The 26,562-nt window shown below is 33.9% G+C and overlaps 1 protein-coding gene across 1 annotated transcript in view; it reads left to right on the forward strand.

Moving 5' to 3' along the window:
* FER (FER tyrosine kinase) overlaps positions 1-26,562 on the forward strand; it is a 369,146-nt gene that overhangs the window by 60,872 nt on the left and 281,712 nt on the right. The window contains exon 5 of the mRNA XM_045565690.1: positions 23,124-23,307. Within this exon, the coding sequence (XP_045421646.1) occupies positions 23,124-23,307 (184 nt within the window). The remainder of the gene's footprint in view (positions 1-23,123; positions 23,308-26,562) is intronic.

Consider the following 26,562-nt stretch of genomic DNA (forward strand, 5'->3'; position numbering starts at 1 on the left):
TTGTCCCAGCTCCATTTGTTGAAAGATTGCCCATTCCCTACTGAATTGCTTTGGCATCTTTGTTAAAAATCAATTGACCGTATCTGTATGAGTCTATTTCTGGACTCTGTTTCCTGAACTATTTGTTTGTCTCTATGTCAATACCATACTATCTTGATTACCATATGTCTTAGACCAGGGGTGGGGAACCTTTTCATGTTGGAAGGTTGCATTAATTCATCTGTAATCAAGTAAGTCCACGATCAAGAAACTTCAATTAGATATAATTAAAAATGTATATTATTTTGTAAAAATCTAACTACTATGTAATTAATAATTTCAAAAATGAAAACTATGCTAATTTTAAAGTTAACTAACCTTTTAATGACTTTGTTGTGTCTGCTTTTTGTTGGAAAGCATTTGAATATTTGGTTGCAGCATGGAGGTCCACAGTTTCAGTTGATCCTCTACATGGATATCAGTCATTTGTGACCTTAAGGATGTCTTGATTTGGGTTAGGTAGGAGAATGTAGATTTGCAGCAATAAGTGGTTGAAAGGCAAGAAAGCATTTTTCAGGCATGTTGACAGAGGCATGGGTATTCTACTGCATTTTTCCATATTTCAATTGGATCTTTCTAAGCATCAGTGACTTTAAAATGTCATCCACTGAGAGCTCAATTAATTCCATCTGTATGTAGTTCTTTAGATGCCTTGGTGATATCAACTAGGTGAGGCCAAAATGCTAATTTGAGTGTGATGTCATGATTTTTAAAGTCAGTGAACCGTTCATTGTATTCTCCAATTAATAGGTCTGTAATAGCTGTGTATTCTTCAAACGATTCACATGTACCAACCTGCTCATCAATGACCTTTGCTAATGGGGAAAATGTTCTTCCAAAATTTCCTTTTGGAGAAGTGTTTTTAAAATAGATAGCTTTTTTCAAATTGCTTGGATTTTTTGCTACATATCATCTATAGACTTAGTTTTACCTTGCAAAGAAATAATCAAGTCATTTTAATTTGACATTAAAGATCTCCTATAGAAATCTTCTTTCAATAATTCACATTGGTGATTCTGTTCTTCATAAAACTTAACTATCTGTTCTCAGAGAGATAACATGTTGGTTAACACCAGTCCCTGCCGTAGCCAACATACTTTAGAATGATATGGCAAATCTATAGTAGATACTTCGTCCTTCAACTGTAGCTTGTTATGAAATTGACCATGCCATGTTACATTTGCACCAATATAGTAAACAGTACATATAACTTGTTGCAAAGTGTCACTTAAGATTGTAGCTTTAGTACAGAGATCTAGCTGATGCAAGATACAACAAGAGGAAACGAGAGCATCTGGATCTGTTAATACTTTTTTTTATCTGTACAATAAACCTTCATGTTTTCCTCCTTCAGAGCAGCATGCACAGTCTGCTTCTAGTCTGCCATCTTGGCACCCCCCCCAAATTCTTTATATTCTTACCAATATTTTTTCTATGTATTCCATTAATTATTGAGAGAACGATATTGAAATATCCAACTATAATTGTGGATTTGTTTATTTCTTCTTATACTGATGTCAGTTTTTACTTTATATATTTTGAAACTCTGATAGTAGGTATGTAAACAATCTTTGTTATTATATCCTCTTAATGTTCTGGTCCCATTATCATTCTGAAACTACCTTTATTATCTCTGGTAGTAATATTCTTTTTCTGTTGTCTATTCTATTTGATATTAATATAGCCACTTTAGCTTTCTTTTGATTAGTGTTTACATAGTATATCCTTTTTTCATACTTTTCCTTTAACCTGTTTCTGTCTTTACTTTTGAAATGCAATTTCTTGTAAGGAACATATAATTAGGTCTTACTTTCGTATTTTGATAGTCTGGTGGTATTTATACCAATACTTAAATGTGATTTTTGTATAATGTTAGGTTTAAATTTGTCATCTTGTAATTTGTTTTGTCTTTGTTCCATCTGTTCTTTTTTCCCCTTTTGCTTTATTCTTTCTTTCTTTGGATGCATTGAAACTTTTTCTGAAAATTTCTTTTTATCTCCTTTGTTGACTTATTGGCTTTAACGTTTTGATTTATTGTATGTTTAATTTACTATAGTATACCTTTATGCGATATTATTCTACTTTGCATATAGTATGGGAACCTTACCGTAGTATCATTCTCTTTCTTGCCTTCCAGTGTTTGTGCTATTGTTGTGATATATTTTACTTTTATATATGACATGCTCTCCATACTACATTGTTAATGTTTTAGTTTTTATTTAAATATTCAATTATCTTCAGTAATAAGCAAAATATTTCATACATTTATCATGTACTTATTTTTCTCCAGCATTATTTCTGTATCTTTGTCTCTATTTCTATTTGGTATCGTTTTACTTTCACTTAAGTGGCTTACTTACTTTCAACATTTCTTGTAACGTAGGTCTACATGTAATGAATTGTTTCAGCTTTTGTGTGTTTGTAAAAGCCTATTTCACCTTTCTTTGTAAAATATATTTTTGGTGGTATAGAATTCTGTTTTGACAGCCTTTTTTTTTCCTCCCTTTCATGTTTTGAAAGATGTTTCTCCAGTATCTTGTGCAGGAGAAATCTGCTATAGTACTTATTTTTATTGTTCTTAATGTTTATTTTCCTTTGGGAGTTTTCAAAGTTTTCTTTTTTTCATTATTATTAAGCAATTTGAACATGATTTGTCTCGCTAGTTTTTTAAAAAAAATTTTCTGTCTTATATTTGTGTTTTTTGAGCTTCTTATGTCTGAGAGTTTATGGTTTTCATCATATTTGGAAAACTTTCAGCGATCATTTGTTCACATATATTTTATCTCACCTCTTTGTGTTTTCCTTCAGAGACTCCAGTTGTACCTATATTGGGCTGTTTATAGTTGTTTTACAGCATACTGATTATCTGTTCATTTTTTTTCCTTGTCTTTTTTGTTTTGTTTTAGTTAGTTTCTATGGCTGTGTCTCCAAGTTTACTAATATTTTCTTCTGCAGTGTCTAATTTGCCTGCCTTTGATCTCATCCGGTGTATTTTTTGTCTCATGCAGTGTAGATTTTGTCTCCTTAAGTAGGATTTGGTCTTATCTTCCATGTATCTACTTAATTTTTTTTTTTTTTTTTTTGAGACAGAGTCTCGCTCTGTCACCCTGGCCAGAGTGTTGTGGTGTCATCCTAGCTCACAGCAACCTCAAACTCCTGGGCTCAAGCAATCCTTCTGCCTCAGCCTCCCGAGTAGCTGGGACTACAGGCATGTGCCACCATGCCCAGCTAATTTTTTTTTTCTATATATATTTTTCTACTTTTCTATATATATTTTTCTATATATTTTTCTATATATATTTTTCTATTTTTCTAGGTGTCCATATAACTTCTTTCTATTTTTAGTAGAGACGGGGTCTCGCTCTTGCTCAGGCTGATCTCGAACTCCTGACCTCGAGTGATCCACCCGCCTCGGCCTCCCAGAGTGCTAGGATTACAGGCGTGAGCCACCGCACCCGGCCCTACTTAATTTTTTGAACATATGGGATACCATTATAACTGTTTTAATATCCTTGTCAGCTAATTCTAATATCTGTGTCAATCACCTTCAATTGATTCATTTGTCCACTCATTTTGGGTAGATTTTCTTTGTTCTTTGAATGTCTGATAACTTTTGATGAATTGCCAGATGTGAATTTTGAATTTGTATAACATTTTTAAAGCTATAAGACTTCTAGTCAAAGGAGAAAATGTAGAACATTGCCTTGATTCACAATAGAGAGAAGAGTGATAAATTTTTGTTCATGAATTCATTGAAGTTTGAAAATTATGTTATTAGTGCCTTTTATGAGATAGTTTTTTCCCTTAAAATTTATGATGATTCTCTACTTTTTCTGTATGAATCTGTAAGAATACTTTTCCATGTGTATGTTTTGTTTTATATATTACTCTGAGAATTCCTATTAAAGTGTCTCTGATTTTGTGTAAGCAATAATTCAAGTTTTTGTATACTTAGATAATCTTTTTATAGTGCATGATTTTCTAAGAGATTCTCTAAGTTTAGGTTTACCAGTGTACACAAGTAGTTTCAATTATTTTGTCTTTGTGGTTTATCTTTTGATCTCATGCGAAATGAGTAAAAATTTTTATATAAAACTTGAAGGAAAATATTTTATCTATTTTTTTAGTTGGCATACAATTTGTTTTACTATTAGAAAATGTTAAACTTTTAAAAAAAGTTTACTTTTAACAGTAAAAAGTGGCTGGGCATGGTGGCTTACACTTGTTATCCCTAGCACCTTGGGAAGCCAAGGTGGGAGGGTTGCCTGAAGCCAGGAGTTCAAGCCCAGCCTGAGCAAGAGCAGGACCCTGTCTACAAAAAACAGCAAAATTAGTTGGATATGGTGGTATATGCCTGTAGTTCCAGCTACTCAGGAGACTGAAGCAGAAGGATTGCTGGAGCCCAGAAGTTTGCAGTTGCAGTGAGCTATGATCCTGCCAATGCACTGTAGTCCAGGTGACAGAGAGAGACCCTGTCTCCAAAAAAAAAGTAAAGTAACAGGGTCTGTCTATTGCCCAGGCTGGAGTGTAGCAGTACAATCATAGCTTACTACAGCCTCGACGTCCTGGGCTCAAGCAATCCTCCTGTCTTGGCCTCCTGAGTAGCAAGGACTATAAGCATGTGCCACCACAACTGGCTAATTTTAAAAATTCTTTTTAGAGATAGAGTCTTGCTATGTTGTCCAGTCTGGTCTTGGACTCCTAAGCTCAAGCAATCCTCCCACCTCAGTGTCCCAAATCACTGAGATTACGGGCATGAGCTATTTCATGGTTTACTTTTTATTCTTATTTTCTTGTCTATGGATTTCCTGTGAAATGCTGCAGAGAATATCTGTGTACTCTACTCATTACAGTTTTTCTCTCTTTATTTAGGGCAGATCATGTGAAACTAATACTGATTTTATTATATTGTTATATATCAGTCTTCAAAAAATTAATAATTATAATTATATCAGTCTTCAAAAAATTATAATGCTAGATAGTTTCTCTGGAAATTTATTATAGACACACAGTTTTTAAGTACATATGGGGAAAATAAAGAAATAGTTGAAACCAAGTCTTTCTGATTTCAGTATCCATGGCCTTGTTAGTTTAGTTTCTTCCTTATGAAGCACATGAATTAAATCAAACTTTGTTAGTGATAATGAAAAGCCAAAACACATTAACCTAAATTTTAGAGTCTTTGTGGACTTCATCTTCCTTCCTTATTGGTTCTGATAGTTATATTAGTTTATTAATTTGGGATATTTTGGGCTCACTATTTCTCTCACTTGTTCTTGTTGTATATAACATACATCATCTTTACCTATGTATCTACACAGAAGTCTTATGCATATACCATGTAGCACTTTTTTCCAAAGTGAAAAAATTGTTTAGGAGTAAATGAGAGACATGCTAATTTTTTAAAATTTAACCAATACCATATTAAACTATGTGGTTTTGAATTTAATGATTTTAAATATGATTTTGCTTTGAAGTATATTGACTTGAAGATGTACTGAAATATGGTAAAAGAGGTGTTAAAAATACCTGCCTCTTAGGTATATGTTTTTATATAGCCTACCTAATTGATTCTGTATAGCTAGAATTATGTTAGTATTTTGTGTTTACCAAGCCTTAAAATACTCATGATAGTATTTGTGGGACATTCTACTTAATGAATACTAGTCTGAATGCTTCTGCTTTATCACACGTCGTATTCAGTCGTATTCAGGAGAAAGAAACAAAACAGGATGAACATCTTCACATTACACATGCCCATGACAATCACTCTAGGGAAGCTTGAAAGGAGCTCTCTTTACCCTCTTTTACAACAAGAGTGGGAAAACAAACTATCTTCCTAATTATTCTTTCTCTACAAGAAACAAAAAAGACTGCTAAGAGATTGGTAACCCCCCTGATAATTTATAAGCCCTCACTTACCCTAAGCAGACAAACTAAGAGGGTACATACTGCTAGAACTGTAGGGAGTAGCTTCCAGTCTCTTTCAAAAGTAAATTTTTCTGTAATTGGGAAGTAGATTTTCTTAAATTGCCTCTTCGTGTGTTATGAGTAGTTCTGTGATATTTTATAGCCAATTAAAACTGATTGGATTTTTTGAGTTGTCTCTTTAGAGTACTTTAATTATGAAAACCAATTTGAAATGAGTCTAGCCTTAAGACAGATGGCTAGATTTATGTTTAAGTAAATCCAATTTTTAAAAAATGAATAGGACTTTTTAAAAGCTCTTTAGTTGATTTCCTCTCTTTGAGTTCACCACAAATGGCAACTGGCCTTCTTATTCAATAATCTGTATATCTTCAAGATAGTTAAATATCAGAATCCTGTATGGGTGACGTATGGAAGTACTCTAGAAAATATTTTGGAATTAGAGTTTATCTGTCAGTTAAACATATGGAGGAAATGCATTTTGGATACAATATTTGCTAAAGACTAAAGTAGAGTTCAAGCTATGGTTGTTGATCATCGTTTCTATTGGAGTGACCTCAAAGTGAGAGATTTTTGCCTTTTTTAAATATACTCATTAACACATGATATATCAGCGGCTAACTTACGGCATGAATGCTTTTCACTGCATGGAGCTTCATATGGTAGGAACTTTTCAAAGTTATTAAGAGTAATGGAACTTTTAGTTATTAATCCAATTTACATTGGATTAAAGCTGTGCAGAAATTAGAGTGACAGTTATAATATTCTCATTAGATGCTAAAATATTATGTGGGAGGAAATATGCTACATGATTCATTTATATTCTTCATGTAACTTCCTAAAAATAAAGTAAAAGCACAATAATTTGATTTGTCTCAGCTTTGGTTAGTTTTGTTAAATAAAAAAAGCTAAGTTCTATATACAAAGAGATTAAGAGAAGTTATATCCTTTTGCTGATTTTCTTCTCTATTTCATAAGTAAGCTCCTTAGCAATATTAGTTTTGGAATTCATTATTAAAAAGATATGTAAACATCAGAAGGTAATATTGGTAATATAAACAGCATGATCTAAATGGCAGAAGGTAAAATTGTAATCTGTCTAAAACTTAATTTTTTAAAAAATTTATTTGTCTAAATATCTTTTTTTTCTTCATATAAGAACTATATCAATCCATGCATCTAGGAACTATTTATTGAGTTCTTGCTATGTGCTAGGCACTGCTCTTTGAATTTGGGATATTGTAGATAACAAAACATGAAAATCATTGCTTCCATTAGGCTTCCATTTTAGAGCAGAAGATAGCTAATTAATAAGTAAGTGAAATATATAGTGTATAAAATAGTGGTAAATACAACGGAGAAAAGCTAAACATGCTAGTTTGTTAGGGTGTTGGGAGGATGATCAGGTAATAACTTACAGAGAAAGAAACATTTAAATAAAGAGTGAAGGAAGTGAGGGGAGTAAAGCAGGTGATTATCCAGGTAGATGGAATACCCAAAGCAAAGTCACTGAGAGCTTATCATGTCTGGCATATTTGAGGAGCAGCACAGATGCCTGTATGGCTGGAACTGAGTTGTTAAGGGAGAGATGTGGAGATAGGAGTGAGTGAGGGAGAATAATGGTGGGTGGCAGAGGAGGTACAGATTATGTGGGATCCTGGTATTTCTTTTAAAACACTTAGGCTTTTACTCTAAGATGAGAAACCATTGGCATCTTCTGAGCAGAGGAATGACATGAACTAACTGACATTTTAACAGGATAATTCTTGTAGGCTTGTTGAGAATAGTCTAAGGAAGGAGTGGGAGAAAGACAGAAGTAAGGAGACCAATTACTTCTGGGTTATTGCAGTAATCCAGTCAAAGGGTCATGCTGGCTTTGACCTGGGTGGTAGCAGGAGAAATGGTGGGAAGTGGCCAAATACAATTGATTTTTGTTAATCATAATAGTTCCACAAAGTCACTGCAAACACTGCATTAGAGAGTACTGAATCATTGCTCCTAGAGGACCTAACGGGTTTGGTTTCTACAAGCAGGGTCACAACATTTTTAGCAGCTCATCAATATATAGCTTTGTCTTATGTATGCTTCCATTTAAAGACACCTTATTTAACATATGATGTTGATTAACATTGAATTCAAAACCAGTGGTGCTATAGGCATAACACAGCCTTCTTTATAAAATTATTCTTTATAGATTTAGGGGGTACAAGTGCAGATTTGTTACATAGTTATGTAGCCTAGTGGTGAAGTGTAGGCTTTTAGTGTACCTATCTGTCACATGAATGGGGCATATTGAACCCAATAAGTAATTTTTAATCTCTTACCCTCCACCTACCCTCCCCCATTTTGGTCTCCAATGTCTGTTATTCCATGCTGTACATACATTTGTACTCATTGTTTAACTCCCATTTTTGAGAACATGGAGTATTTGACTTTCTGATTCTGAGTTATTTCACTTAGGATAATGGCCTCCATTTCTATCTGTGTTGCTGCAAGAGATATTTCATTCTTTTTTTTTTGGCTGGGTAGTTTTCCATAGTGTGTGTGTGTGTGTGTGTGTGTGTGTGTGTGTGTGTGTGTGTGTGTATGTATGTACTTATGTATGTCACATTTTCTCTATCTAGTCATCTGCTGATTGACACGTAGGTTAATTCCATGACTGCTATTGTGAATAGTGCTGTGGTAAACATATGAGTGCAGATGTCTTTTTTATTATAATGATTTGTTTTCCTTTGGGTAGATACCTATTTGTGGGATTGCTGGATTGAATAGTAGATCTATTTTTAGGTCTTTGGGAAATCTCCATACTGTTTTCCATAGAGGTTGTACTAATTTACATTCCTAACAACAATGTATAAATGTTCCCTTTTCTCCACATCCTTGCCAACATCTATTATTTTTCGACTTTTTAATAATGGCAATTCTGACTGGTATAAGATGGTATCTCATTGTGGTTTTAATTTGCACCTCTCTGATGATTAGTGATGTTGCGCATTTTTAATATGTTTGTTGGCTGCTTGTATGTCTTCCTTTGAAAAATGTTTGTTCATGCTTATTTGTTTTATTTTTGTTGTGCTATTTCAGTTCCTTGTAGATTCCGGATATTAGTCCATTGTTAGATATGTAGTTTATAAATATTTTCTCCCATTCTGTAGGTTGTCTCTTTGCTCTGTTGATTGTTTCTTTTGCTGTGCAGAAGCTTTTTAGTTTAATTAAGTCCTGTTTGTCTATTTTCACTTTTGTTGCATTTACTTTTGAAGTGTTAGTCATGAATTCTTCACCTAGGCCAATGTCCAGAAGACTTTTTCCTATTTTTTCATCTAGAATTTTTATAGTTTCAAGTTTTACATTTAAATCTTTAATCCATCTTGAGTTATTAATAATTTTTGTATATGGTGAGAGATATGGGTCCAGTCTCATTCTTCGATATATGGCTATCCAATTTTCTCTGCACCATTTACTGAAAAGGGTATCCTTTTCCCAGTGTATATTTTTGTCAGCTTTGAAGATCAGTTAGTTGTAGGTAAGTGGAAGTGGAACATGATACTGGAAGTCCTAGCAAAAGCTATTAGAAAGTAGAAAGAAATAAAATGCATCCAAATTGGAAAAAAGGAAATCAAATTACCTGTTTGCTGATGACATGATCTTATAACTAAAATACCCTAAAGACTCCTCCAAAAGACTCCTAGATTTGATAAATGAATTCAGCAAAGTTTCAGAACACAAAATAAATGTACAAAAATCAGTAGCATTACTCTGCACCAAAAATGATCAAGCTGAGAACCAAATCAAAAACTCAATCTCATTTATAACAGCTACAAAAAAAATCAAATACCTAGGAATATATTTAACCAAGTAGGTAAAAGGTCTCTACAAGGCAAACTACACAAAAATGATGAAAGAAATTGTGGATGACACAAACAAATGGAAAAACATCCCATCCTCATGAATTGGAAGAATCCATATCATTAAAATAACCATACTGCCCAAAGCAATCTATGGAATCAATGCAAACACAGTCAAAATACCAACGTCATTTTTCATAAAATTAGAAAAAGCTATCCTAAAATTTATATGGAATCAAGAAAGAGCCTGAATAGCCTAAGCAATGGTAAGCAAAAAGAACAAATTTGGAGGTACCATATTACCTCACTGCAAATTACACCACAAGGCTATAGTAACCAAAATAGCATGGTCCTGGTATAAAAATAGACATACAGATCATTGGAACAGAATAGAAAACCCAAAAATAAAGCTACTTATCTACAACTAACTGATCTTCAAAGTTGACAAAAATATACACTGGGAAAAGGATACCCTTTTTAGTAAATGGTGCAGAGAAAATTGGATAGCCATATATCGAAGAATGAGACTGGACCCGTATCTCTCACCATATACAAAAATTATTAATAACTCAAGATGTATTAAAGATTTAAATGTAAGACTTGAAACTATAGGAGTGGTGAAAGTAGGCATCTTTGTCCTGGTCTAGTTCTTAGGGAAAATGGTTTCAACTTTTCCTTGTTCAGTGTGATGTTGGCTCGCAGTTTGTCATATATGGCTTTTGTTATTTTCTTAGGTTCGTCTGTTTGGATGTTCCCTGGTCCCCCAATTCCCAGTGTCAAGAATGAGTACTGGTACTGAGTCGAGCTGATGATAGAGTGATCACAAATACAGAGCAATTTTATGCAAAGATTTACAAAATAAAGAATGAAAGTAAAGAAGGAAGCTACACAAAGTGAAAATATGTTCCAGAGAGAGTAGAACGGGCTAGTCTCCATGAGCTGAGAAAGATCCCAAAGGCTGAGCACATACTGCCTTTTATAAACTCATTAGTTTGTCCTGCCTTTCTCCTGGCAGGATTGGTTGTCTTTTCCCACCTTTAGGGGTGAGTAACAGGTTGGTGTTATAGAACAGGTTATGTAACAGATTAGTAACAGATTGGTTACGTAATGGTTTCCCTTTCCGCACATCTTTTTCCCAGAATCCTTCACAAAGCTCCACCCATGCCATGCTTATTAGATGGTAATGAGCTCTAGGTCAGTTAAATGCTACTAGGAACTTTTTACTTTGTATGTTCCCACCAGGGAACAGTTCCTAGCTACCATTTGGTTTCTAACTACAATTCGCCCTTAGCCACTTCCTTACCACCTGTTTACTTCCTCCAGACGTAACATTTCCACTGTATTTTATAATTCCTTTAATCAATTTTTTAACCTCTAGAAGTTCTGTTTGTTTGTTTGTTTTTTAAATATCTGTCTCTTTCATCTTCTGAATTGTTTTTCTGGTTTGTGTTGGTTTTCAACTCTCTCTTGGATCTCATTGAGCTTATTTATAACTAATATTTTGAGGTCTTTATCTGTCATTTCAAAGGTTTCATTTTTGCTTGGATCCATTGCTGGAGAGACAGTGAGATCTTTTGGTGGTGTTTTTAAACTTCATTCACATTACCAGAATCATTTCACTGATTGCTTCTCATCAGTATAGAGTCTCTCTTCTTATTTTTGAGTATACTTTCTTTTGGGAAGGATTTTTTTCCCCTTTAGGTTGTGTGGTTGCCTGGCTTTGGTTCTAGGTGCTTTCAGTGGCAAAGATTCTGTATGAGTTCCCTGGTTTTCTCAGGTGCTTGTTGTAGTAGTGAAGTATCAGGCATGTGAGCTTGTAAACCGACTGCTCTGGGGCTAGGATGGTGGAGGTCTCGGGAAGCTTATCTTTTTCTCCAGCTGTTTGTAGTTCTGTAAGCAGGTTTTGCACTGGGTTGTGCAGGTTAGCCTGCAGGCCAGTATGTGTTGTCCACGGGTTAGAACCGGCTGTGGCAAGAGCAGATGGGTATACATGATATCCCAGTGGTGGGCACAAATACCAGTCCTGACAGGGGTTAGATGGGGGGAGCTCCTGATGAAATGCACCAAGTTCCCTGTAGGGGAGCTGAAGGGTCTGCCCTTGCTCTATGACCCGGGCCTTCAAGGAGAAGATCAGCCACCCCCTCAAGTCCCTTTCCCAGAACTCAAGATACTGAGATCAGGCAGGTACCACTGTCCATCTCCAGGAACACTGACATTCCATGTAGAAAGGGGGAGGGTCTCCACCCCTCGTGTAAGCCTGGGTCCATTTGGTTTATCACCAGTGGGGACGTAGCTGCCCCTAAATGTCCTAGAATGGCTATCCACAGGTACACCTGTGCCATAATCCCACGGGAGCAGCCCCATCAACATCACAGCCGTCATGAGTGTAGAACACTAGACATCACTTCGGCACTATTCTCGGTGGCCATTTTAAATAGTGAAATCACCAACAGCAAGCACAAAAATATGTAAAATGTGGCATTACATAGACTGCAGAAGGACAGTTATTTATTGTAGGAAAGCTGAAACAAAAAGGCAAAGCATAACCTTTTTTAACCTCAGCTGAGAACCTGTGCCACTACTTATATTTTTTGTCACTCTGTGTATAGTATGCCCATATTTGACCTGGAAAGCAATTGATGCATTGATTTCTATTATAAATAAATTCTAGCTAGTGGATGAATTCATAATTTACAAAGGATGAGGATTGACTGTATACTGAAAGTGTATCCTAGACAATTTGCCATTGAATTGGATATGGTGTGTGAGAGAAGTAAGAAAAGGCTGATTCCACGAATTTTGGCTTGAGCAACTGGAAGGATGGCATTCTTATTAACTGAAATGGGAAAAATGTGGAAAGGGCAATTTTTTACGTGATGATCAGGAGCTTGGTTTTCAGGTTCTTGTTAAACACTTAGGTGGAGATGTCAACGTTTGCACTTAGATCTCTAGTTTTGCAGTTCCAGGGAGAGGTCTAGAGTAGAACTATAAATCTGAATGTTGTTATTTAAAGCCATGAGATTTTATGACGTTACCAATTGCATGAAAGAAGAAGAGAATAATCATAAGACTGAGTCCAATATTAGGAAGTCAGGGAAATAAGGAGTACATTATAAAGAACACGAAGATAAAAGAAAATTAGTTGAATGTACTGTTCTGGAAGGGATATGTGGGGAAATGGTTTTCAAGGAAGAGCAAGTGGTCAACTGTGTTGGCTACTACTAAATATAAGATGAGAACTAAGATTTGGATTCAGCAAAGTGTATGTTATTGGTGACTTTGTCAGGAGCAATTTTAGTGGAGTAGGAGAGGGAAAACCCTAAAGGGATGGGTTTAAGAAAGCATGAGCGGAAAGAAACTAGAGATGACTAGTATGGACAAATCTTTTTAAGATTTTTGCAGTAAAGGCAAGGAGAGAAATAGGGAAGTAACTGGAAGAAGTGTAGTTAAGGGAGGACTTTTTAAAATTGAAGATTGGGAGCTTTTACAGCTTGTGTGCTGATGAAGGTGCTCCCCTAGGGAAGGACAAGTAGATGAGGCAGCAGAAATGAAGAAAGAATTGCTGGATTAATATTCATGAGTAAGTGAGTGAGGATGAATGTAGTACCCAAATGGAAAGACTGATCTTACTTAGGAAAAAGGACAGTTTATTCATAATAATAATTTAAGAGAAAAGGGCAAATATAAATTCAGATAAAAGGTTAGATATGCTGGTGAGAGCTTGTGGAAGTTCTCTTTAGATTAATTTTTTTTTCTTAAAGAGGTTCATGTGCTCCTTCTTCACAATTATATGTTTCAAATTTAAAATCACAGGATGCAAACTATTAAGTCGGAATAGATAAGTTTTTTTTTGAATCCATTATTCAGTTTTCTCCTCCAGAGACAACCAGTATTTCTGTTTTTTCTAGAGATATTCGATGCATATCACGTAGCTTTTAAGCCACTTCATTAAGGGTATACATTAACTTATTAGATACTCTTTCATACTATAGTGTATTATTAGGAGTTTGAGATCAGTGACTGGTTGTCCATGATACATTAATGGTGATGTGTACACTTTCTCTTCTTCTATAGCTGTATCCTAACCTGATGATAACTGTTTGGCAAGGCTCCATTTGAATTTTCTTGTCAAGTGTCTTTTAGGAAAAGTCTCTGTGTATCCCTCGCATAACTTAGGAATCATGGGTTATGTATAAATATTTAATGGATAAATTCCCTTAATTTGCTGTAAATATAGTTCTGCCACACATTTGACTGACCTTTAGTTTTATTGCTTTTTCATATTATGGTTCCTTTGTCTGTTAGTATTACTTACAGTGAAACCATACCTGCTTGGAATCATACATATTAAAACCAAGTTTTGTTTTTTAAACTGGCAAGTTAGTATTTTGATATTTTAATGATAAATCATTGAGTTTTTTCATTTTTAGGCTAAATAATGTCAGGTGTTTAGATACAATGAACATTCATATACTTTAAAATTTTGATCAGATTTTCATACTTTCTGTTAACTTTTTATTTTGATGTTATTTCAGACTTACAGAAATGTTGAAGGAATAGTACCAAGAATTTCCATATACCCTTCACCCATATTTCCCAAATGTTCATATTTTACCACATTTGCTTTATGCTTTGCCCTCTGTATGTGGTACGTGTATAGGTATTCATGCGTGTGAGTACGCATACATTTATTGTCATGCCTTTTTAGTCAATTTTACATTGGAACAATTAATAGTTTTTCTTTATGGTTCATAAAGCATTGATATTTTTGAAGGGTACAGGACAATTATTTTGTAGAGTCTTCCTTGATTTGTTTTTGCACGTAGTATTTATGCACAATACAATTTATAAATATTATACACAATAGAAACGATGTTCTATTCTTCTCAGTCAATCATATCAGGCACATGATGTCAGTTTGTCCCATTACTGGATGTTAATTTGATTGTTTGGTTAAGGTGGTGTCTGCCTGTTTTCTCCACAGTAAAGTTATGATTTCATTTTCCTTTGTAATTAGTAAGTATCTAGTAGGGGAAGCTTTGGCACTATGTATATATGGTATTACTCCTCAAATATTCACCCACTAGTTTTCACATCTATTGATGTTTCTTGCCTAAATTGTTGTTATTATGACAATTGCAAAATGGTAATTTTCTAATTCTGTAATTCTTTTTATATTTATAAATTTGTTTTTAATATAAGAAAGTCCTTTTTCCTCTCTTCCATTTATTTTTAAAATTTAAGTATAAATTTACTATATTAATGTGAACCCCTGAATTCTTATTTTTATTAATCCTATACTTTCACTATATACTATCATGCTCAGATGTGGCCAGTGGGATCCACTTCAAACTATTACAGCTCCTCTGTCCTTTGGACGTATTCCTGTCATTTGTTGAGTACTTCTTATTTTGGGGCCCATCTTACACTTTTCCTACTTTAGGTTCCATTTCTCTAATGAACCTTAGTTCCTTTTAGGGGAGAATTATATTTAGAAAATAATATCTGAGTCCTGGTGTGCTCATTGCTGCTGGAGTATCTTTGCTGCAGGCCCTCTCAGTAGACAGAGATAAGAATGAAGGAAAGACATGCACACACACACTGTCTTCTATATATCCGTGCCTTTATGTGTATCTGTTGATCTGTCTATACTAAAACTGAAGGTTGATATTTCCAATTGCAGTCCAACACCATAAAGTTCATTTCATATTTTCCTATTTACATATTTGCAACTTCTTTCTCTTACAGTGAGAAACCTGGCTTTTGTTATTGACAATTTATTTTCTTATTTGTTCAGTGCTAGAACATACAGAAAATAATTATAGCATTGATAATTCATGCCTCTAAAAAATGAAACTTACAAACTACAGTTTGGTGTCTGTTGAGAGCTTTTTTTGTTGTTAATCTTCTATCATAGTACATACTGTTTTTCAAAGTTAGTTAAATTAGTTCTTTCTTCTCCACTCCTTTTACTTATGTTATGGGAAATACAGTTTGGTTCATTTGTTTATGTTATATCCCATTTTAATTGTTTTTCTCCTCTCTTATCCTTGTTGATTTTGCTTGTTTATTTATTTCCATGTGAAACTTTAGCGATTCCAAAAGTCAAAAGTGTACAAAACTACATACTTAAGAGAACTTTATCTTCTTTATTTCCCTTTCTTTGTCATATAAAAACTACCATACTACAATATTTTTTTTTACTTTCTTTTCCATTTGACAATGTATCATGAAAATCATAAAATTCCAGTTTGTAGATAGCTTTCTTACTTTTTTTAATAGCTGCATAGCACTTCATTGTAAAATTATTCAAGCACTTTCCTATATATGGACATGAAGCTTATTTCTACTTTTTCCAGTTATATACACTACTACCCTAACATTGTACATGTGAGGTGTATGTGTGTGTGTGTGTGTGTGTGTGTGTGAGAGAGAGAGAGAGAGAGAGAGAGAGAGAGAGAGGGAGAGGAGAGAGACAGAGAGAGAGAGAGATACTGGAAGAATATCTTAAACATAAAATCCTAAAAGTGTGATTGCTGGGTTAAAAAAGGTAAATATACATGTGATTTTATTAGATACTGCCAAATTTCCTTCTATAAGGATTATACCAATTTGCATTCCCACCAGAAATGTATAAAAGTGTTTGTTTCTCCACAACCTCATCAAAAGTGTTTCTCAGTTTGGTAGGTGAGAAACAGTATCTCAGTATAGTTTTAGTTTGCATTTCTTTTGTTATGATTGAGGGAGTGAGGTTGACCATTTTTCCATATGTTTAATGACCATTTGAAAAATATATTTTTTTGGCTGAATGTGGTGGCTCATGCTTGTAATCCCAGCATTTTGGGAAGCTGAGGTGGGAGAGTCACTTGAGGCGAGGAATTTGAGACCAGTCTGGACAATGTAGTGAGATCCCATCTCTACAAAAAATAAGAAAAGTTAGCCGGGCATGGTGGTTTGCGCCCGTAGTCCCAGCTACTTGGGAGGCTGAGGCAGGAGAATCACTTGAGCCCTGGAGTTGGAGGTTGCAGTGAGCTATATAATCAAGCCACTGTACCCCAGCCCTATCTCAAAAATATATATATATATAAGTATATATACACACATATATGTGTGTGTATATGTATCAATCACATTTCTAGAAATTTATGTTTAAGATATTTCTCCAGTCACACACACACACACAACCACAACCACATGTACAATGTTATTTAGGGCAGCAGTGTATATAATTGGAAAAATTAGAAATAAGCTTTATGTCCATATGTAAGAAAGTGCTTGAATAATTTTACAATGAAGTGCTATGCCACTATTAAAAAGAATAAGACAGCTATTTACAAGCTGGAATTTTATGAAAAAATATATATTTAATATATATATTTAATGAATTGTCTTTTGCCCCTTTTTTTTTTGAGTTTTTGGTATTTTTTTTCTTAAACTTTTAACAGTTCTTTATGTGTTACAATGAATAGCTCTTTATCTGTTATGTATGGTGCAAATATTTTCTATTAGTTTTTCAATTGTCATGTGACTTTATTCATGTTTTTTTTTCACAAATGTTGATACTCTAGTTACTAATATTGTTCTGAGTAATAAACTGTGTTTTGTCTTTGTCCCAGGAATCTTGTGTCTTCTGCCAGCATCCCTTAAACTGTGGTCGGCTGACTTGTTAGCTTGCAAGTGTGTTAAAATCTTAGAACCTTCATGATTCTTGATGAGGGTTTATTTATTTTTTTAGTTTCATTTTATTTTCTGCAGGATTTTAGGTTTTCTTTTCTTGCTTCTTTTTTCTCTTTCTTAGTTTCCAAGATTTCTTCATTTTAATCATTTCTCCCTCTGAAGTGTTACACCTAAGATTGCTTCTCTTGACTTTCATATGAACTTTCAAGTCCCTTTTTTGTTGTCAGTGTGATCTACCACTACATTTTTTCAGTATTTTAACAAGTATAGTGGACCTTCTTTTTCTGATAGTTGTTTTAGATCAGTCTGAAGCATGCTGCTCTCTCTTCTCTTCTTCCTTTAGTGCTTTTCCCCTCCGGAATAGCCCTTGGTCTTCAAAAAGGCTAGCAGTGGGAATGTGAGAGACCATTTGTAGAGATTTGGTGTTTATTTTTCTACCTACAGCCAACTTAAAATTTGGAGTTTCTCTGCATGTTATTAAATACTTATGCTGAGGGTGTAAGCTTTGTTTTGTTTTTGTTCTTTTTTATATTTTTGGATGATATGTGGGAGATTCAGAATTATTCTACTGCCATTATCCCAGCTACCTAGAATTCCCACATTCACAGTTTTGTTACATTATAGAATATAGATTTGGACTTGATATGTCTTTCAATTTATAGGTTATTAAAAGACTGTGGGTCAAGTGAATCTAGCAATCACTATGTGCAAAGAAATGATATTACACAGAATTGGAGAGCTTACTCTTTGAAAGTATTGAATCTTTAAATAAAATATTATTTCAGTTCTCTGAACAGTTTAAAACCCATAATAAATGTTTAATAAATATTCTTGATAAATCAAAGTATCTTACACCAGGAAATTTATTAAAAGTGGCAAAGTATGGATATGCCCATTGTATTTTTTAATGCTTTTTTAGGAACATATGATCAGAAGGTTTTTTTTTTTTTTTTTTTTTGGCTCTGCAGATTCTATGTTTAATTTAGCCTTTTGCTATTAACTGCATTTTGACAATTTTTTGCCATTTAACTTCCATCATAACCAGTGAATTAGGAAGGGCAGATAATTTAACTCCCACATTTAAAAATTAGAAACTAAATTTAGATTAAATAGTTGGTTGGGGCTACACAGCTAATTGAAAGAGAAGCTGAGACTAAAACTGACTTCTTAACATTATTTCTGTCAGAACAACGCTAAGTAAAATAGGTAGTTCATTCATTGTTCACATGTATCACACTTGAATTTAACTTCCATGTGAAAAAACATATGTGTGCATTTGGCCTAAGTAACTTATAAGTTAAGATGAGTTCCTGTTCATTGTCTTCTAACTCAGTGTGCCTAGGATAGGAATTTTAGAGTAATAAGTAAAAATTTTGAAGTTAAGGAGTAATGTTTGGAAAGAAAGGAAAACGGTAGAATGTTTAGTTATCTAAATCAAAGCAGAGTCTACTTGTAGGTGCTTTATTTTTGGAAAGTAATCATTTATTTATTATCAATAGGCTTTCTACCACATATATAATGAATGGCAAACACTCCGGAAATTTATAATAAAAAATACTTGACTTTCTAGGCTGGCTTAATGAGTAGTCTAGCTTGTCTCTTGTAAATGTCAAACTTACATAATTGAGTTTTGTTAGCTTCATAATATTGTTTATGTCATGACATGTTGTTTATACACTCTGTTATTACAATATTATAATACAAAACATTAAACAGATTTGTCAACAAGTGGTGGCAAAAGAGTTATAATTCAATCTCCTCATGACTTTTATTATGTGGAGGAGGGAAAATTGGATGTTGTCCTCCCTTTATTTGACATGTAGAACAACTCCATACCCTGCATCAATGCCTCTCATTGTTCAAAAAAAAAAAAAAAAAAAAAAAAGCATAGCAGAGATACAACTTTATGTCTGTCAACAAGAATTTATTCCTCTGTCTACTTCACATTAATTTTAAGCTGATATGTAGTTATTTAAAAGTTAAAAAAGTGTACTAGTGATCTGACATTCTGAACCAAATAGATATGGCGACAAGAATCATGTTTATTGCGATAACTTTGTTAAGTAACAGGAATCTTAAAAATTTTATTTTCAACATTGGCTTTCACATAGTATTAACATTTCTGGAATTTACTTATATAGTCTCTATGGTATCCTAAAGATTTATTTTAAAACAAATCAGGAGAAAGTACAATAAAATACCTTTCCAAATTATGGCAAATGAATGTGTTTTTAAAACTATTTGCTCTTACCTACAAGGGAAGAAGATAAAGTTAGATAGGTAGATTGATATATAGTGTGCATGCATTAGTATACCTTATAACCAAATGCAGAAGTGTATGTGAGCTGTCGAGTACTCTCCCCAAAAACCTGTCAAAACATAACCTCAAATTCAGTTTTAAACCTAAGGTGGTTTTGAAGAATTCGTTATTATTATTATTTCAGTGCAATGGATTCTGCATCGTATATTTTCAAAGGCATTTAATTTTTTTCTAGCTATTTTTAATGACCATTGATAAGCTGTTGGTAATTAGATTTTTGCTATAATTATTTTCTTCAGGTTGTTTGAGATACATATATTTAATAAAGAAAAAAAGTATCTTGGAAATTCTGTTCTACTATGTTATCTGGATCATAAAGTCTTAGTGAGCTGAACATTGTGTATTTAGTGAATCATTCTGCACCAGTTAGAAAGACAGATGGGTAGTGTGCAGTTTAAAAATCTGTGCAACTCGGAGAACAGATGGGTGGTTTAAATGGATTAAATGTCTCCATGAAAATGTTTGTGTGGAGCGATTATCTCCTGAAGTTAGACTAAAAACTTTAAGGAATTAATTAGGAATAATAGAGTTCATAAAAAAGCAATAGTTTTAAAAAATGTGACAAAATATAGAATTCAATGAATTGATTAGTTATACCTTTTGAACTGAGAATAAAAATTAACACATTGGAATATAATGCTTAAATACTCTTGTGCTTGTTTTATTTTCTTACTGTGAACACATGGACTATATGTATCTATTACTTGGAATTAATTTATCAGAATAATTGTACATGACCTTTTGAACTGCTGTTGTCAGAACTAATTTGTTCAATTTCAAGTAATAGAAACTTAAACTATCTTTAAAAAAATGGTGAATTAAAACCAAAGCAACCCCCCCCACCAAACCTTCAAATAGACCCAGAATGGGCAGTACCAGGGCTGCTCTGGCAGTTTTTTTAGCAGGAGTTAGTGAACTTTTACTCTCATTTGGGAATTAATGTGATTTAGCTTATAGCCAAAAGATTGGTTCCTATCTGGTCAAGTTCGTGGCCAGGCACCTTGGATCTTGGCTGGCAGCTTCATATAGGGGTCTTCTCCTAACTTATGGGGAGAGAAGTTGGAGGCCATTTTTAGAGGAAGGCTGTGGGGTTGGCCAATGATATGTCAGTTGCATTGACTCTTGAGGACTTTTAATGAAATGTATTTCTGCAAGAAATAATATATATTAGTAGTATTCACAGATAAAAATGATATTCTTCTGTGAAAAATTATTATAGTAACTGAACATGTGGGAGTATATATTCCTGAGAATGTTAAGAATCATTCATGATGAGTATTACTGAAGTGTTTATTAATTGCTAAGTTAATAAAATAGTCCCAAGTACCACATAGAGTGAGTTAAAATTTCTCTAGGAATTTATATTGACTGAAGCAAAAAGTTTATTGGATTTTGATCAACATTTTAAAAAGTTCAAAATTCAGATAGAATAGAATTTTTAAAAAATCTCAGGGCATACCTCATTAAGGAGAATTATTTTATATTTAAGTAATATATTTAAATATTTATATGATTATTTACTGGTTCATGACATAAAATGTATTATTCTGTGGGTTGTGGTCAGAAAGTGTGAAAAACCACTTCTTTGGTGGTTAAAGTTTAGTTTTTTTTTTTTCTGATTTCCTTTAGGTCAGAATTGAATTAATATACTTGCTCCTTCCCTGCCACTCTAGTGTTTGAACTTGTTTCTAGTCAGCAATAAAAGGGATACTCTTGTGAAAAAATTATTTTCTCATTGGGAAGTTCTTTATGTTATAAAATGAAATAGATCATTTAGGGGAACATTTTATGAATAACTTGGACAATTATTAACATCCACATGTGCGGGGGCTAGGTAATGGACTATAGTCTAATGGACTATGGCTAAAGAATTATGTAAAATAATTATGTGCAGCTCCCTAGAAATAAATGGTGGTTCTAGTACTTGGGAACACTAGAAATTGTTGGTAGTAGAGACATACTAGTCTGCTGGAAGATTTGTTTTCTTTTATGCCATCTAGATGTAGTTCCTGTGCCTCAGAATTAGAGGAGTGATGAGAAACTCAAGGGAATTATACTTATTCTGTTGCCCTTCCTGGGCATGGTCTGAGCATCTGAACTCTCCCTGCTCTGCAAAAACTCCTCACTTTTTCTCTGCTTTTTGCTCTGTGCTAGAGAGATTCTCAGATGAGGAATAATAATCAGATGGTTGCTGAGCCTAAGTGGAATGGCAGCAGAGGAGAGCTTCTGGTGTCAAAAATTCTCAACATAAGATCTATTTCTGGGGAGAGGATTCATTTGAGGACTTCTTTGGAAGGAGGGCCTGAATTAGTAAATATTTTGAAAAGTTTATTTCCTTCATCTAAACTGATGAGAAATATTTGTTCAATCTGCATTAAAAGTTTAAAATCTGCTTAAAATTTTCATTTATTTACTATTTATTCATTTTTTATTGGCAATCTGTAAATATTTTCTAAATGACCTTAGTAAAGGAACCACAAAAAGTTGTCATTTATCACATTATCAGTATCTGCCAGACTTCTTCCATATGAAGTCCAAATTTCTCCACTTGATTTTCAAGTCATAGCTCTACCTATACAGACATATTTTCTTGACTTCCTCAAAACTTACTGTCTTCTTTGGGTAAGCTTATCTCTTTGCTTGCCTGTGTTACATTGTTTATTCTTTCCATGTATTCACTCAGTATTCCAATTCACCAGGCTCTATGTCAAGGACTCTGTTTTGCCAAATGCTGAAGTCCCATTGTTTAGCACAGTTCCTAGTGGTTAATAAAATTCATTGAATGAAAGGAAGGAAGGAATGAAAGGAAAAAGGGAAGGTGAGAGGGAAGAACTATTGTCTAGTTTATCTTTCTTATACTTTTCCAGACATGTCCTATCTTTTAAGGTCTGTCTCCTTCACAAAGCCTCTTCTCACTACCCCTGTCTTATTGATATGTCAAACACAGAGCACAAAATTTCATATTATTTATAAACTCTCTTATTTTCTTGGTTTTACAGTTTCATATGCACTGTTGTATCAATTTGGTATAAGCTCCCTGAAGATGAAAAGGATCATATATCTGTATTTTTTGTGTTGTACATAGACCTTCATTCACATGAATATCCTGCATGCCTCCTTCATAGCAGCCTCCGCTGAGTACTGGCAAATCAATAGTACTTTGCATAACCTGAGCACACAGTATATATTCAATAAACTTTTGTTGATTTTTCATAAAATGTATGAAATAAAATAGTGGTAATCCAGTTTGCATGTAGTAAAGACAAAACTTTTTTTCTTATGCTTTTTGCTAACTTTCTTCAATGTTTCTTCAGGGAAGGAAACTGAAAAGGCTAAGGAACGTTACGACAAAGCCACAATGAAACTTCATATGCTGCATAATCAGTATGTGTTGGCATTGAAAGGGGCACAGCTTCATCAGAGTCAGTATTATGATATCACACTTCCTCTTCTTCTGGACTCCTTACAAAAGATGCAAGAGGAAATGATAAAATCACTGTAAGATACATTTTCTATTTATCATGAAATCCCTTCATAAAATAACTTCAACATGTTTTCTCTCCTAGTTAAGTTTGTGCTTTATAAGCTTTGCCATTGATGCTATTGACCCAGCCCAATGGGTATCTCAGACCTTGGTCCTTCTTGATTTTCACTTCTGGTGTTCATTCAGGTTGTGCTCATCTGCTAAACCTTCTAGCTAGCCCCGCCCCCCCAAATGGCCCTTCTTTTGTATGTTTTTGTTTTGCTGAAAATTGAAATGAAAAACAAATTCATTAATTGACAGGTATTAAGAAGTGAATATCTGCCTCTAGAGTGTTGGGCATTTAAATCTTGAACAACTGAGAGGCCTCAAGGAAAGGATTTTTTGGAGGTTTATTTGCTAGCTTCTTCTTTGTTTCTGTATGAAATTAAAATCAACAGATGCTTATTGAAGTTTTACTGTATGCAAAGCATGCTACCTGGTATTTTTTTTTTTTTAACCTGGTATTTTTGGAAATAGAGATGAGCAGACTATAATTCTTGCCTTGAAGGAGCTAACAATATACTTTAATCAATAAGTCAAATACACAGACATTTACCATACACACAGATACAAGGGAACAGGAAAAGATGAGCCACCCTTTGGTTAACTTCATCTCCTTTATTAGCTAGTTTAGTGCTTTCCAAATGACTGAATTCAATTTTCTTTCACTGAAAATGCGTATAGGGGAATTTTTCAATGTTAGAGTTTCTGTGGACTAGGTGTAGGGTTGGGGAAGAGGGAAAGGAAATGGGGTAGTAAGAAGGAGAGTTAGAGAAGAAAGAAGTGGTTGGTTATCTCTCAGGTGGAGGAGATAAAGTTCACAAGTAAGTTGTAAATTATGAGACAAGGAACTTCCGCCAGTTAAGTGCAGGTTCTTATATTCTAGTTAATTTATCTGTAATTACATAAATTAGCACATGAGCTCCTAAATTTAGTGTATTTTGAAGTGTAGCAGTAAATTAATGTGAAAGATGATTGTGAACATTTTTCATGTTATGTTACAAGAGGAATCCTGAATATTGAATACGTTATAGGTGCCAAAGTAACTGTTAAAGATAAAATGTTACTTTCTAAAACAAAATATTCCTTTTATATAATACAATATAGTTTGCAAAGCACTTTCATGTATATTTGCTCATTTGCTCACTTGTTCCTTACAGTATCCTGGAGAGTTAAGAAGAGCAGATTGTAAATGTGACAGACAAGCCAGGACTGACTCAAAATCACAAAGCTAAGAGGTGGCAGATCTGGAACTTTAAGTTAGATCTTCTGATGAACCCAGCACTCTTTCTATGAGAAGGATGCAGTGGATTGAATAGTGTACCCCCCAAAATCATGTGTACCAAGAATCTCAGAATGTGACCTTATTTGGAAGTAGAGTCTTTGCAGATGTAATTAGTTAAGAATCTCAAGAAGAACTCATTCTGGATTTAGGGTAGCCCCTAAATCCATTGACTAGAGTCCTTGTAAGAAGAGGAGGGGACCCAGAGAGACACAGAGAAGAAGAAGGCCATGTGAAGACAAAGGTAGAGATAGGATTTAGTCTACTGCAAGCCAAGGAATACCTGGGGCTACCAAAAGCTGGAGATTTTAATTATATTAGAAATGTTCTTTTCTGTAAAATTTTCCAAATTGTGTGGGAAAACACATCTTCTATTTTATTAATTATCCAAAAGGAGGAATGTTAAAGAAAAATCTCTTAATGCTTGATCAACTGTTACCCTGATATTAATTAACCTGAATAAAAATGGCTTCATTGTATCCTTTGAAGGGCTCCCTGGTGTCATAAGAGATTTAGTACAACTAGCTATCCTTGAGTTATATTATTCCGTTTACATACAAATAATCCAGATCAGGGATAAGTAGGTTTCCAAAATGTCTTGGGCAATAATGACTTCACCTCTGAAATTAGATCAAGTTTGTTTTTGCTGCCTTTCAGACTCTGCCTGACCTTTTCTTCTCTTTATGTAAAAGTATGAAGATAACTATATGGTATATACTTGTTTATAGGTAAGACTAAATTTTAGGTGATCCTCCATATTCACAATTAGATGATAAAATAAGTGTTTTTAGTCAACTTGAATATGTAAACTTTTCAGTGTGGATAAAATAGTGAAATGCCTACTTAAAATGTTTGATTGATAAATTTAGTTATTTATCTCCACTTTATATGTCATTGACATAGAAATATTTTCTTTTCCACTTTCATTTTATGAATCAATATATTTTCAAACTGTTCACATGAATTTTTAATACCAGTATCTTTATCATCACTGCAACATGTTTTTGAGACATAGAATTGTTTCCCAAAGCATATTATCTTATTTTGTAGTACATTATTTTAGATTTAGCATTTTAAAAATCCAAGCATGGTGATATCACTGAAATTCACTCTCATGTGACAAGTACCTATTCATATAATATTTGGAGATTCCTTTTTTCTCTCTTGTCTTAAAGGTGAAGATTAATGATCTCCATATCACAGCCATTTATTGTATCACTTTATAAGTGTTACCTACATAGGTGCTCACTTACATGCATAACATTCAGTACTTTCAATTAGGAGGTCATAATTCCAGGGATATTGACTAACTATATATTAAATTTCTCTACCTCTCTCTTTTCTTTAAATTGTGTCTGTCAGATGATTTCTCTAGTCATTTGAAACTAGCATTGCCTGAAGCAGTTTAACTCTAATGTTTCACACAAACAGTATTTTGCTATTTAAAATAAGGTAATTGAGCCAGGCATGGTGGCTCAGCCATGGCTCACACCTGTAAAGAGGCTTGCTTGAGCTCAGGTGTTCTAGACCAGCCTGAGCTAGAGTGAGACCCTGTCAACAAAGAAAGAGAGAGAGAAAGAAATTGAGAAAATGCTTCCTAATAAGGGAGCTTTAATAAGGATTGCTTTTTTATGAGTAATGATTGTACAAAAGAAAAAAACAACCACGCTTTATATTTATTTGGGCATGTGCAGGATAAGCTTGTCTTCCCACATTTGCTGTTGAGGCCACTAATAACCCATGGCATATTTTTACAGCATAGCATTTTTAAGTAGGGATCTGTTCTTTGTGATGGAATAGTTTTTTTTTTTTCTTTTGCATTTATTAGACCAGGTTAATCACCTGGATGACATTTTTGCTACTGACTGGAGGTCAGGAGAAGAAATTTAGACATTATTCAAAGTATAGAACCAGTTGAAGTAAATATAGACAAAAGAGCAGAGTCCCA

Source organism: Lemur catta, chromosome 12 (genome assembly GCF_020740605.2).
Source record: "Lemur catta isolate mLemCat1 chromosome 12, mLemCat1.pri, whole genome shotgun sequence".
Lineage (NCBI taxonomy): Eukaryota > Metazoa > Chordata > Mammalia > Primates > Lemuridae > Lemur > Lemur catta.